Source organism: Lacerta agilis, chromosome 7, assembly GCF_009819535.1.
Source record: "Lacerta agilis isolate rLacAgi1 chromosome 7, rLacAgi1.pri, whole genome shotgun sequence".
Classification (NCBI taxonomy): domain Eukaryota; kingdom Metazoa; phylum Chordata; class Lepidosauria; order Squamata; family Lacertidae; genus Lacerta; species Lacerta agilis.
This window is the reverse complement of record NC_046318.1, coordinates 79,941,346-79,953,458: the sequence shown is the minus strand read 5'-3', so window position 1 is coordinate 79,953,458 and position 12,113 is coordinate 79,941,346. Positions and strand designations below refer to the sequence as shown.

The 12,113-nt window shown below is 45.8% G+C and overlaps 1 protein-coding gene across 1 annotated transcript in view; it reads left to right on the top strand.

The window, feature by feature from the left end:
* Positions 1-11,820, top strand: part of KCNK9 (potassium two pore domain channel subfamily K member 9) — a 90,281-nt gene extending 78,461 nt beyond the window's left edge. The window contains exon 2 of the mRNA XM_033155896.1: positions 10,633-11,820. Within this exon, the coding sequence (XP_033011787.1) occupies positions 10,633-11,471 (839 nt within the window). The 3' untranslated portion in view covers positions 11,472-11,820. The remainder of the gene's footprint in view (positions 1-10,632) is intronic.
* The last annotated feature ends 293 nt before the right edge of the window (positions 11,821-12,113 follow it).

The following is a 12,113-nucleotide window of genomic DNA, read 5'->3' as shown; positions in this document are numbered from 1 at the left end:
ATTCAATGTGCGGATGACACCGACGCACCCACAACCACATTTAACCAGTTATGAGAACAAATATTTTGGTCTCCACTGAAATATACCTCCTTCCTTTTGCAGGCTGGTGAAGAAGAGCCTGAAACCAACTGGCCAGGTTATTGCTTTCAAATCAAAGTGGTGGTTGGAATGCCCATAGTTCAAACAGAGCCACGTCATTCTAGTTTCGTCTACATAGTCCTCTCTGCTAAGTTCTACAAAGGCAGCACTGATACTGAGGAGGAGGAAGTGGACAGGTAGCATTGCCACCCTCTGGGCATTGCAATTTGTTTAGGGCTGTTGCAAATTGTAACTCTGTGTGGGGTGAATTATAGTGCCCAGAGAGCCAGTGTGGTGTAGTGGTTAAGAGCAGTAGACTTGTAATCTGGTGAACTGGGTTCGCATCTCTGCTCCTCCACATGCAGCTGCTGGGTGACCTTGGGCTAGTCACACTTCTTTGAAGTCTCTCAGCCCCACTCACCTCACAGAGCGTTTGTTGTGGGGGAGGAAGGGAAAGGAGAACGCTAGCCGCTTTGAGACTCCTTCGGGTAGTGATAAAGCGGGCTATCAAATCCAAACTCTGCTTCTTCTTCTTCAGCATCTAAAGAGCTGGCACATGGAAGATGGAGCAAGCATGTATTCTCCTGTTCTAGAGGGTAGGATCCAAACTCCTCCTCCTCCTCCTCCTCCTCCTCCTCCTCCTCCTCCTCTTCTTCTTCTTCTTCTTCTTCTTCTTCTTCTTCTTCTTCTTCTTCTTCTTCTTCTCCTTCTTCTTCTCTTTCTTCTTCTCCTTCTTCTTCTTCTTCTTTTTCTTCGATGCACTTTGAATGTGCTCTTTGGGTGTACATAGCCTTTGACTTGCCCAGTGGATAGTGATAAGCCATGGATGGAAGAGCGAAAGTGATGTTTCCTTTCTGGAGATGGTCAGTGGGGTTTACTTCTGAGTGGATGTGTGCAAGATTGCAATGTCAATGTGTTCTTCCTCGGCTTCATCGATCACGGTCGTAAGGCCGGCCTGGGGGGTGGGTTTTCCTCAGGGATCCATGCAAAGTTGTTGAAAGTGTTGGATCTTTCACACAGGCTCATACGTTGGGCCTCCAGTTCACAGGAAACAAAAATGATGGATCGCCGTGATTATGCATAGTCAGGATGTTTAAGATGGGGTGCCTAGCTCCACCGCCTCCTGTAAATTTACCGTGGGATGCATATGTCAGAATCAGGCATCGAGGAAGGTCTCTCTTTGTAAACAACAGAGAAATGGGCTTGTTTTGTAGAAAACTGCAGCTGCCTATTGATGAGATAAATTGCTGTAAAAATGGCTAACTGGGATGGGTGGATCAATTTCCACAATTTAAACAAGACAGATTTACTTCCTTGGCTGCAGTGGCTTGGCTTGGTGCTTTCAGCATCCTCATCTTAGCCTCTTCCTGAGCAGGATTTCACAGATGCCTGTTCAGACCCTCAGTTGGTGATTGAAAAAAATCCAACAAAGCAGGAAGGGATTCGGGGGAGCCATTGTTGCTCAAGGGTGAAGACAGCAGGGTGTGTGAAGAAAGACTGGAGAAATTATTATTGTTTAGCCTAAAAGTGGGAGGGGGACACAACTGAACTGATACAGTTTTGCTCTTTTTAAGTTATTCGCCCACCCTGAAATGAAAACCCAGAAAAAGAATTTCTCCCCTTGAAATTTCATTGAAAATAGAGTTGCTCCTCATGCAGGGGATGTGCAAAGTTCCTATGAAGTGTAGTGGGGGGAAAGGATGAAAACTCTGCAGGATGGGGATTGCCAGAATGTGGGAACTCCTTAAATTACTGTGTCGACAAAAGCCAGTGTGGTGTAGTGGTTAAGAGTGGTATACTCGTAATCTGGGGAACTGGGTTCGTGTCTCCACTCCTCCACATGCAGCTGCTGGGTGACCTTGGGCTAGTCACACTTCTTGAAGTCTCTCAGCCCCACTCACCCCACAGAGTGTTTGTTGTGGGGGAGGAAGGGAAAGGAGAATGTTAGCTGCTTTGAGACTCCTTCGGGTAGTGAAAAGCGGGATATCAAATCCAAACTCTTCTTCTTCTTCTTCTTTACTACATTATGACCTAGCTCACACAAAGAGCTAGATTGCAAATGGGGGATTGCTTGTTTGAATACTTCCCCATGAAAATGTGGGGCTCCGTGCATATGGAGCTCTGGGTCAGTGCAGTGTGTAGAGCTGGGATGGAATGCTTTCTTTCCATCGGAAGGTGGGGGAAATGGGATGGGAGATTTCATAAGATTTAGCTGGCCACAATGATGGGGATTCCTTTCTCCATTCCACTCCCTGTCTCCAACTTGTTTGACCACAACTTGTAGTGCATGAGGTCCTTGCAGGAATGTAGGACACTTCTTTACACTGAGTCAGACCATTGGTCCATCTAGCTTAGTATTGTCTACACTGGCTGGCAGCAGCTCTCAGGGGGTTTCACGCAGGAAGTCTCTTCCAACTCTACCTAGAGATGCCAGGCACTGAGCCTGGGACCTTTTGCTTGCAAGGCTGATGCTTTGCCACTCAAATCTGTGGTCCTTCCTCATCATAGCTGTCAACCCTCCCTGCTGTTTCCCAATGCTATAATAAGGGAATTTCATGCAAAAAAGGGAAAGGTTGACAGCTATGTTCCTCATATGATGGCTGGCAGATGTCAGTTCTCCCCCACCCCACTCTTGCCATTGCTCTTTCCCACAGCATGAGATTTTGTAGGATTTTGCCATCACCCTTTCCATCTTCAGTCTCAGAGCACCTGTTTGACCCAGGCCACTTTCTAAGCTGAGCCCTAGACCATGGAATAATAGAATCATAGAGTTGGAAGAGACTACAAGAGCCATCCAGTCCAACCCCCTGCCTTTCCCTGTAAGACCCTGTAAAAATTTGCAGTCGTCAACAGTCGTCAACAGGTTTTCCACACCTATCAGCTGATCACCCATTCCCACCACCCTTCTGAGTAATACCCCTCCCCACTCCCTCACTATATTTAAGGGTCTGGTGACTTCCGTTTCAGTGTATCTGAAGAAGTGTGCATGCACACGAAAGATCATACCAAGAACAAACTTAGTTGGTCTCTAAGGTGCTACTGGAAGGAATTTTTTATTTTATTTTGTTTTGACTATGACAGCCGAACACGCCTACCTATCTGTGTCAGGAAGTTCTTCCTAATGTTTAGGTGGAATCTTCTTTCTTGTAGTGGAGCAGCTGTTCACACAAACCACCTGATGCAGAAATATTGCTGGCACAGCAGAATGGGCTGTAGCCAAGTGGCAGAATATCTGTTTTGAATGCAGCAGGTCCCAGGCTGAATCCCTGGAATCTCCAGATACGGCTTGTAAAGTCTCTGCCTGAAACCTTGGGAGACCTGCTCCCAGCCAGTGTCAGCTGTTCTTCACTAGATGGACAAATGGTCTCACAGCTTTAAGGCAGCTTTCTATCTTTTTTATGGATGCAAGTGCTGGACTAGGAGGCTTCTGCCTGAGGCAGGAGATAACGACTCTCTGACAGTGTTGGAAGAGGGTTGTTAATACCAAGAATGGAGAGACTCCGCAATGATGTAGGGGGTGTATAGCGAAGGGTAATGGGATGCAACTGAGCAGAGAAATTCAGCGTAGGCTGTATGTAAGGAAAACTTCCTAATGGCAGGCTCTGCAAAGCTCTTCACAGATTTCCCCAGGGATTGCCGTGAGGAGCCCTTCCACTCCAGGCATTTTACTTCATATATAACATCAGGCTTTCAAACTGTGCTCCAGGGAATCTTGGGGATCCTTGAGGGCTCCTGAGGGGCTTCTCAAGGTGAACATCAGCAATGGGCAGAAGCTTTGTCCACCATGATTGATGTTCGCCTGCCATGCCAACAGTACACTAGATTCAGGATGTCCAGGGGTAGGCAGATCTATACAGTCAGTTTCTCTTCATTTCTCATTCTCCCAATCTTAAGTTCTCCACATTTCTACATCCATTTGTGAATTAAAGGTCCCAATGGAAATGCACCAGTATTTTAGGATAACAGAAACATTATTGTATGCAACATTCCAACATGGACTATTACAGTACACAGGTTTGCAAGCAATTTATCCCAATACAGTGCATTTAAAAAAATCCTTTTCACTAGTGCATTGATGCATGCTTTTCCCTTAGTCAAAGCCTGCAAATTACTTGGTTGGAGAACGGCACCACAAAGCTCATTCAAGTATGGATTTCGAAGGATAATAGTCTTTCAATCTTCAGCCAACAATCCTTACATGGCACAAAACAGCACAAATGGTGCATGAGAGAAGTGTCAGAAGTCTTGGGGAACTTAAAGGATTGCAGATGCACAAAACAGCTTTAGGAAAAAAACACAAAGGGGACCCTCTCAACCAGCCAAAAAACCAAGCCCACTGAGAACTGGGCATGCTCTGTGGAGAGGAAAGGCAAAATGGAATGGGGAAAAAAAAGCATGGATTGCAGGCTGGAAACCTGAGCAGGAAAACTCCACACTGCAGCATTTTGTTGCTGGTCTCATTTGTGTGAACTGAATGTGCACTCTAAATGGTGGCCCCAAATACTTTGCAATAGGTAGGGGGATTTTGTAGCTCCAAAGACGTTTCTTAGTAAAATGCTCTATGTGAAAGCTGGATTAGGTTGGCATCTGTCTTGTCTTGAGAGACAACAGAGAAGGTTGCCTTTTGGAGGTGAAGTCAAAACAGTTGGAAGGTTTTTACTTCACCCCCCAAAAGCTGTGGCTGTAGAGATATGGGGGAGACATGTTTTGTTGCAGCTGCTGCTATATAGTAAAACTGCGAGGATGTCATCACTCTGCACTTTGCGTGGCCGCCAGCAGGCAGCCATGTGAACTGCAGCACATTGATGGAACAGCAGGCAGGCAGCCCAGGCAGGCAAGCAAGTGAATGAGTGTGCGGAGCACAGCCCAGGCAAACCACAAAGGAACAAGCAGGGTAGCTCTCCAGGAATGGTCCTGCTGTGCTGCCACTGCCTACCTCACACTGCCGCCACTGTTTTTGGCCTTCGCAGCATCAGAAGGCAAGGAGGGAATCCACAGCAGAACAGGATGGTGGCCGGGGTACTGCCCCAGCCTGTCCTGCCTGTTCCTTTTCAGTTTTCCTGGGCTCAGGTTTGGGTGATCTGCAGGTGGAGGGATGTGTGCACATTTGGGGCAATCTATAAGAGGAAGGGGTTTCTGTAAACTGCAAGGGGAGGGGAGGGCGAGTGAAGTGAGCAGTGTGTGTGTGTGTGTGTAATCATAGTAGGCATGATTGGTTTAAACTAGAGAAGAGTTATTTCCTTCAGTCATCTCTGCTTGCCTGTTTGCCTTTTCAGGCTGCAGTCTTGTTCAAGGCATTTATATGTCTTGTGATATAATACTCTGGACAGTTTCTAAGGAGGGTTGGCTGAGGCAAATGGGGACAGAGGGGTGCCGCGAGGACACACAGATTCCATCCCCCTCAGCATGTGTAATAAGACATAAGGCTGGATGTGATGTGATAACTGTGTAGCCTGCCAAGTTTTGAACCCTTTCCCCTCTGAAACATAAGCCCAGATCCAGCAAATTCAGCAGGGATGATGCAGGCAAGCAGACAAGTTCACCAGATGACTGAAAGCTGGCTGAAACTCTTCAGACTGCAGGTGGTACTGGTGGAGGTATGAGATCTGATGCACATTCAAACGTGCATGATTTCCTGTGCTTGCTCCCCGATGGTCTTGTGTGTGCAATATATATTGGCGAGCATTCTAATATTTAATCTCCCTCCCACTGCAGTCTGATGTGGAATCAGCTGCAGATTTATCCTTTTGAGACCTCTTGATTTCCCTCAGTTCAAGCAGCAGGGCATCTGCTTTGAGTGCAGAAGGTCCCAGGTTCAATCCCCAGCAGTTGAGATCCCTGCATTGCAGGGGGGTGGACTAGATGCCCCTCAGGGGTCCTACCAGCTCTACACTTTTGTGATCTCAAAGCAGGACTGGAAATGTGTCCTGTCTGAAACCCTGCCAGTCAGTGTAGGTGATAGTGATCTAGATAGAATAGGGAGGGGGGAAAGGGAAAAAAGTAGTTGGTTGTATTGTTGATAATTTGTATGAATTTTAAACTTTCTTAATATTTTTTTTTTTTACAAAAAAATTAGAATAATTTAATATAAAGCGGACACTTATCTTCTTCCAAAGCACACTTCTTTGACATGGGCTGCAATCCTGCACAAACAATGGGGGGGGGGGAGATTCATTTAACTCAATAGGACTTACTTCTGAGTAGATATGGCCAAAACAGCACTGTTGTGGCCCAGTCCTATGCATGTTAACTTGGAAAGCCCACTGCACTCAGTGCAGCTTACTCCCAGGGAACAGTGCAGAAGATTGCTCTTTCCAGTAGCACCTTAGAGACCAACTGAGTTTGTTCTTGGTATGAGCTTTCGTGTGCATGCACACGAAAGCTCATACCAAGAACAAACTCAGTTGGTCTCTAAGGTGCTACTGGAAAGAATTTTCTATTTTGTTTCGACTATGGCAGAGCAACATGGCTACCCACCTGTAACCAGAAGATTGCTGTTCTAATTCTTCTCTGCTATTTTCTTTATCATAGCATTTGTATTAAAGCTTTTTTTTTTGAATGAGCTGGGATGGCCATGGCTCTCCAAGTATTTGGAGTGCAGATGCATGTGTTGGATTGAGAATTGGGACCTTATGATGTCAGGGTGAATCACACTATGGAAAGAGTCATGTCCCTTATACCATTTCACTCCTATGTGATTGCAAAGAGAAGACAGAGCTCACCTCTCCACAGGGACAGGAATTTGCTGACTCTCTGGCTATCTCCTCTCCTCTCTCTCTCTCTCTCTCTCTCTCTCTCTCTCTCTCTCTCTCTCTCTCTCTCTCATGACACTTTCAACTCTGCCTCTTTACTGCCATCTGCTTCATTTGCTGACAGGCATTTAGCTAAGTCGACTTGATTTACTTGCAGGCAAACCTGTGCCGGGGCTAACTTTTCAAGCTGAAGCAGCCATCCTTCTTCTGAGTCATGCTGCGCTGTGGTGTAGCCTGGCCTTCCACCCTTCAGAATTAAAAAAAAGTGAAGACAGGCGCCTGACCTGATAGAGCTGATGAGAGAAGAAGAGGCCTGTGGCTCGTGCTGTTAATCTCTGGGAGGCGATTGTAGTCTCAGCTAGGGCAGGAGCAAGATTTTTTTTACACTTAATTTAAACTTTATTCACATCTGCTGGTGTGGTCCAGTGCAATAAGGCTAGAGGCAGCCAGGCAACATTTTTTTGCTGCAGGAAATCGATCTACCCTTTTTGGCTTTCAGCTGCTCCTTTTGCAGTTGCATATGCTCAAAATTAGCTTATTTATTGTTACATTCACAGGTACCATAGATTTCTGTGAATGCATATTGTTGCATGCCACCCCAATCTCTGAGTGGTGTGAGATTCCAGGGGTTCATGTTTCCTTTTGCAAATGAGGCACAGCAGAGACTATGGTCTCTTTACGATATATTGTTTATGTGCACATATATACAACCTGAGCCTGTGATGGAGGGGTTCACAGCATTAACACCCCAAAAGGATCTTGTTCCTTCCATAGGTGCAGCCTTGGATTCAAGCAGAAACTCAATCATACTCCGACCTTCTTCCTAGCTTGCTGCCTTTACCAACCTGCAACCTTTCCCCCCCTCTAGGTCACATCACAGCCAACTCTAAATATCTGCCTCAAACTTTGGCTTTGTCTTCTAACTAACTACATACTGAGGAGAGGTGTCACCCATTTGCCATCTGGCACAGAGCCCCCTCTCCTTAGCTTTCTTAATGGGCCATCACCTTTCTTTTCTTTTCTTAATGGCTCACCTCTCATGAGAAAGCTGACCGGGTTTGTATTTTAACACTCCAATCCTTGATTCTAACACTTACTAGGCCCAGGAAGTTAGGGGAGTCTGGCACCCCCAAACTCATAACAATATTTTGGTCATAGTAACACTGCACCATGGAGTTTGTAGTCTTGAGGCTCCACCAACTATTGTGGCAGTCAAGAAAGCCCCCACTTAATGAGCGGCAAATGCCATGAGGATTTTACCAAGTTGTCTGCAATGTTGCATAACAGATTTGAGGTTTTGTTTTTGTTTTTTTGGATGCTGTCGCTGCAGTTCTGGAACACTCCTCCAGGTAGATCATGTGGGGCCCTTCTTTCAAAATTTGTCTCGCATTTTTGTTCTGTCGCAGTCTTTTTCATGGGGCTGCAAAGTCAGTTTTAGAAAAGATTTGATGACAACCTTCGTTATTTCCACTCATGGAAAGAGAAGTTAATGGGGAATGGAGAGGAGTGGAGTCATTTTCTGGGTGTGTATATAATACGCCCAACTCTAATTTAGAGAACTGGGTGCACTGTTTGCCGTATTTACTAATGTGTTTACTTAGGCCTAATCTGTCAATTTTGGTTTCTTCCAGTTTCTCATTTACCCAGCCTTACTTTTATTTTTCCACCTTTCTACATCACTGCGTGGATTTTTTTTAAGTCGTGAAAGTTCACCAGCATTTTAGTGTGAATTTTCTCCAATATACAGGTGAAACTCGAAAAATTAGAATATCGTAGAAAGGTTCATTTCTTTCAGTAATTCAACTTAAAAGGTGAAACTTATACATGAGATAGACTCATGACATGCAAAGCGAGATAGGTCAAGCCTTTATTTGTTATAATTGTGATGATTATGGCGTACTGCTGATGAAAACCCCAAATTAACAATCTCAACTTTGGGGTTTTCATCAGCTGTACGCCATAATCATCACAATTATAACAAATAAAGGCTTGACATATCTCACTTTGCATGTCATGAGTCTATCTTATATATTAATATATATTAAACTCCAGTAGCTAATGAAAACAATTGCTTACATAAATGGACTTTTCCGCGATATTCTAATTTTTCGAATTTCACCTGTACACATTTTTTTTTAAATGCAGCTTTGCCTAATACAATAATTGTTGCAAACCATTTGCCCTAATTCAATGCATAAACTGCAAATCAAGGCAGAAATGAGATTAACTGAAGGTTGGGAAAAGGAGAAACAGAAAGAAACCCAAGCTGACATGTTCATTCCTACCTCCAACCATGACAGAATTAGCTGCTACTGAAAGGGCTTGTCTTCTATCATGACTGAAGATGATGGGGCAACCTGATTCAAGAGCAGCTTAGACCCTTCAGGCACACAGTCTACCTACAATGGCCTTTAAGTGTCTAGTACAACTGAGCTAAGGAAAATGCAGCATGCTGAAAGGATTTCTGGAGTTATTCCTAAGATCTACGTCACTCTTTGCCACCATTTCTCTGGAGGAAATGCAGTTTCTATGTTACCTCAGTCATGATCATACCCTCCCCCTTCTACTACGCCTGTTTTACGTTTCAGATGCAATTATTCCTCTGTCGTTATCTGCCATCTCAGGCTGCAGCCAGCATAAGAAATGTCTGAGTCATGAGGGTTTGGCATAGTTCACCCCCGCTCCATCCCCAGCTTTATGCTGTTGTCAAAAGGAGAGATTGCCCCATGAAGGAAGGTGAATTTCCACTACCATGGAATGGCGATGAAGAATGCTTGTGAAGCTTCTTCCATTCCGGTTTTGAATAGCAGTGTGGGTCCCATATTGCCTGAAAAAAGTGAGTTCAAAGGGAAGCGAAATCAGCAGCACACAATTTGCATTCAGACCCTGCAAATGGAGGAGGAGGAGATCTTGGAATGTATTTATTGCTGCGGCTGCTGTTGCTACCACTAGTTAACAGGTCGCTTTTCACTACTATTGCTGTGATATAGCAATATCAGGCAGATGGTTCTTGCCTGTTTGAAGGAGACAGTGATAAGACCACTTCTCAAGAAACCCTCCATAGATTCTGAGAACCTAAGTAATTACCGGTCAGCTGCCAACCTCCCTTTTGGGGGCAAGGTACTTGAATGGGTGGCTGTTGACCAGATCCAGGTGCTCTTGGAGGAGACTGATCTTCTAGATCCATTTCAATCAGGGTTGCAGCCTGGCTTTGGCACAGAAATGGTAATGGTCTCCTTATATGATGACATCTGTCAGAAGAGAGACAGGGGCAATGTGTCCCTGTTAATCCTCCTTGACCTCTCAGTGGCTTTCAATACCATCAACAATGGTATACTTCTGGAGCAGCTGTCTGAGTTGGGGGTGAGCAGAACTATTTTGCAGTGGTTCCAGGTTCTACTCGGACTGCTGTCTTCAGTGGATGATTCTTGGGGAGTGTTTTTGGGCACCATGAGGCTTTCAGTGACGACACACAGCTCTGTTTCTCCTTTACAGTAGACATGTGTAGGGCATTTGGAATGGATACATAGGAAGATTTAGGGCAGGGTGACTTGTTCCACCGTGCTGGGCTTTGAGCCTAGTGGGGGACAGGAGGGCATTGCAACTATGACGTAGTGAATTGAACAGAACAGAAGGCGAGAAGTGGAGTATGTGAGCTGATTGTTGGGCTTGCACAGGGTGCTACTGAAATGTGAAAGAGCAAAGTCCATCTGTGATGGGTAGCTCGACCTAGGAACAGCCACCCCTGCCTCCCTCCCTCCCTCTCTGGTCACTCACCTGTTTTTGTCTTTTGCTTCTCCAGGTTATGGGCATGCTGCCCCAGGAACAAATGCTGGGAAGGCTTTCTGCATGTGCTATGCTGCCCTGGGCATCCCGTTGACCCTGGTCATGTTCCAGAGCCTTGGCGAACGCATGAACACCTTTGTCAAGTACCTCTTGCAGCGGATGAAAAGGTGCTGCAGGATGAGGAGCACCGATGTCTCCATGGAGAACATGGTGGCCGTCGGATTCTTTTCGTGCATAGGGACCCTCTGCATAGGAGCAGCAGCCTTCTCCCACTGCGAGGAGTGGAGCTTTTTCCAGGCCTTCTACTACTGCTTTATAACATTGACTACAATAGGGTTTGGGGACTACGTGGCCCTTCAGACGAAAGGAGCCCTCCAGAGGAAGCCGCTCTACGTGGCCTTTAGCTTTATGTACATCCTAGTAGGGTTGACAGTCATTGGGGCATTCCTCAATCTGGTTGTTCTCAGGTTGTTCATGAACATCGAGGAAGAGAGGCGGGAGGCTGAGGAACGTGCCTCCCAGGCAGGGAACCGTAACAGCATGATCATCCACATCCAAGAAGATTCCCAGCATGGGCGGCCGAGGTACAAGGCCGAAGTGACGGACCTCCAGTCGGATTGCTCCTGCATGTGCTACAGGTCCCACGAATACACCAGCCGGGTTGTGTCCCACCAAAACTCCTTCAGCTCCAAGTTGAACCTCCAGTACTTTCACTCTATCTCCTACAAGATAGAGGAGATCTCGCCAAGCACATTAAAAAACAGCCTTTTCCCATCCCCTGTAAGCTCCATCTCTCCTGGCTTGAACAGCTTCACAGACAGCCACAGACTGATGAGACGGCGGAAGTCCATCTGAAGTCTTTTGTCCTTGGGGTTTTTGATCTTTTATTCCTAAGATTGGTTGTTTTTTTTTAAAAAAGGAATTCCTCACGTAAGTCAGAGCGAGGCTAAGATTAATCAAGGAAATCAAGCAAAGGAATAGACATCCTTCCTATGAGACTCAGCTCTGGAGCAAAGTATGCCTTACATTTACGTCCCCGCCTCTCGGTAGTCTGAAGATTCGAGGTGATGGGAAGTGGGTATCCAAATTCCAAAGTTGCACATATTATCTGGGAGCTTTCAATGTGCCCTCGGGCGCTTTTTGACCTAATGAACTCTTTTCCTTCACAAGCAGGTCACTCTGTGTGTGTGTGTGTAAGAGAGAGAGAGAGCGTGAGAGAGCACGAGTGTGCCTGTGTGTGGCGTGTCTGGGTTAGGGTATAGGTGCACACGCACAATTCTGCTACCAGTGCCATGTGACTAACAAAGTATATATCAAAGCATCAGGTATTGGTTTTGTTTTCTTTAGATTCTTCCTTTGAAGAACTTGTATCCTGGCCTGCTTTTTGGCTTCCAAAACATGGCAGGGGCCGCGGGAATGGGGAAAAGCTGCTGTTCTCTTTTTGTTCCGTTTGCTGAGTCAAGCATGCACCATAAACGGTCAATATACCAAGTGTAT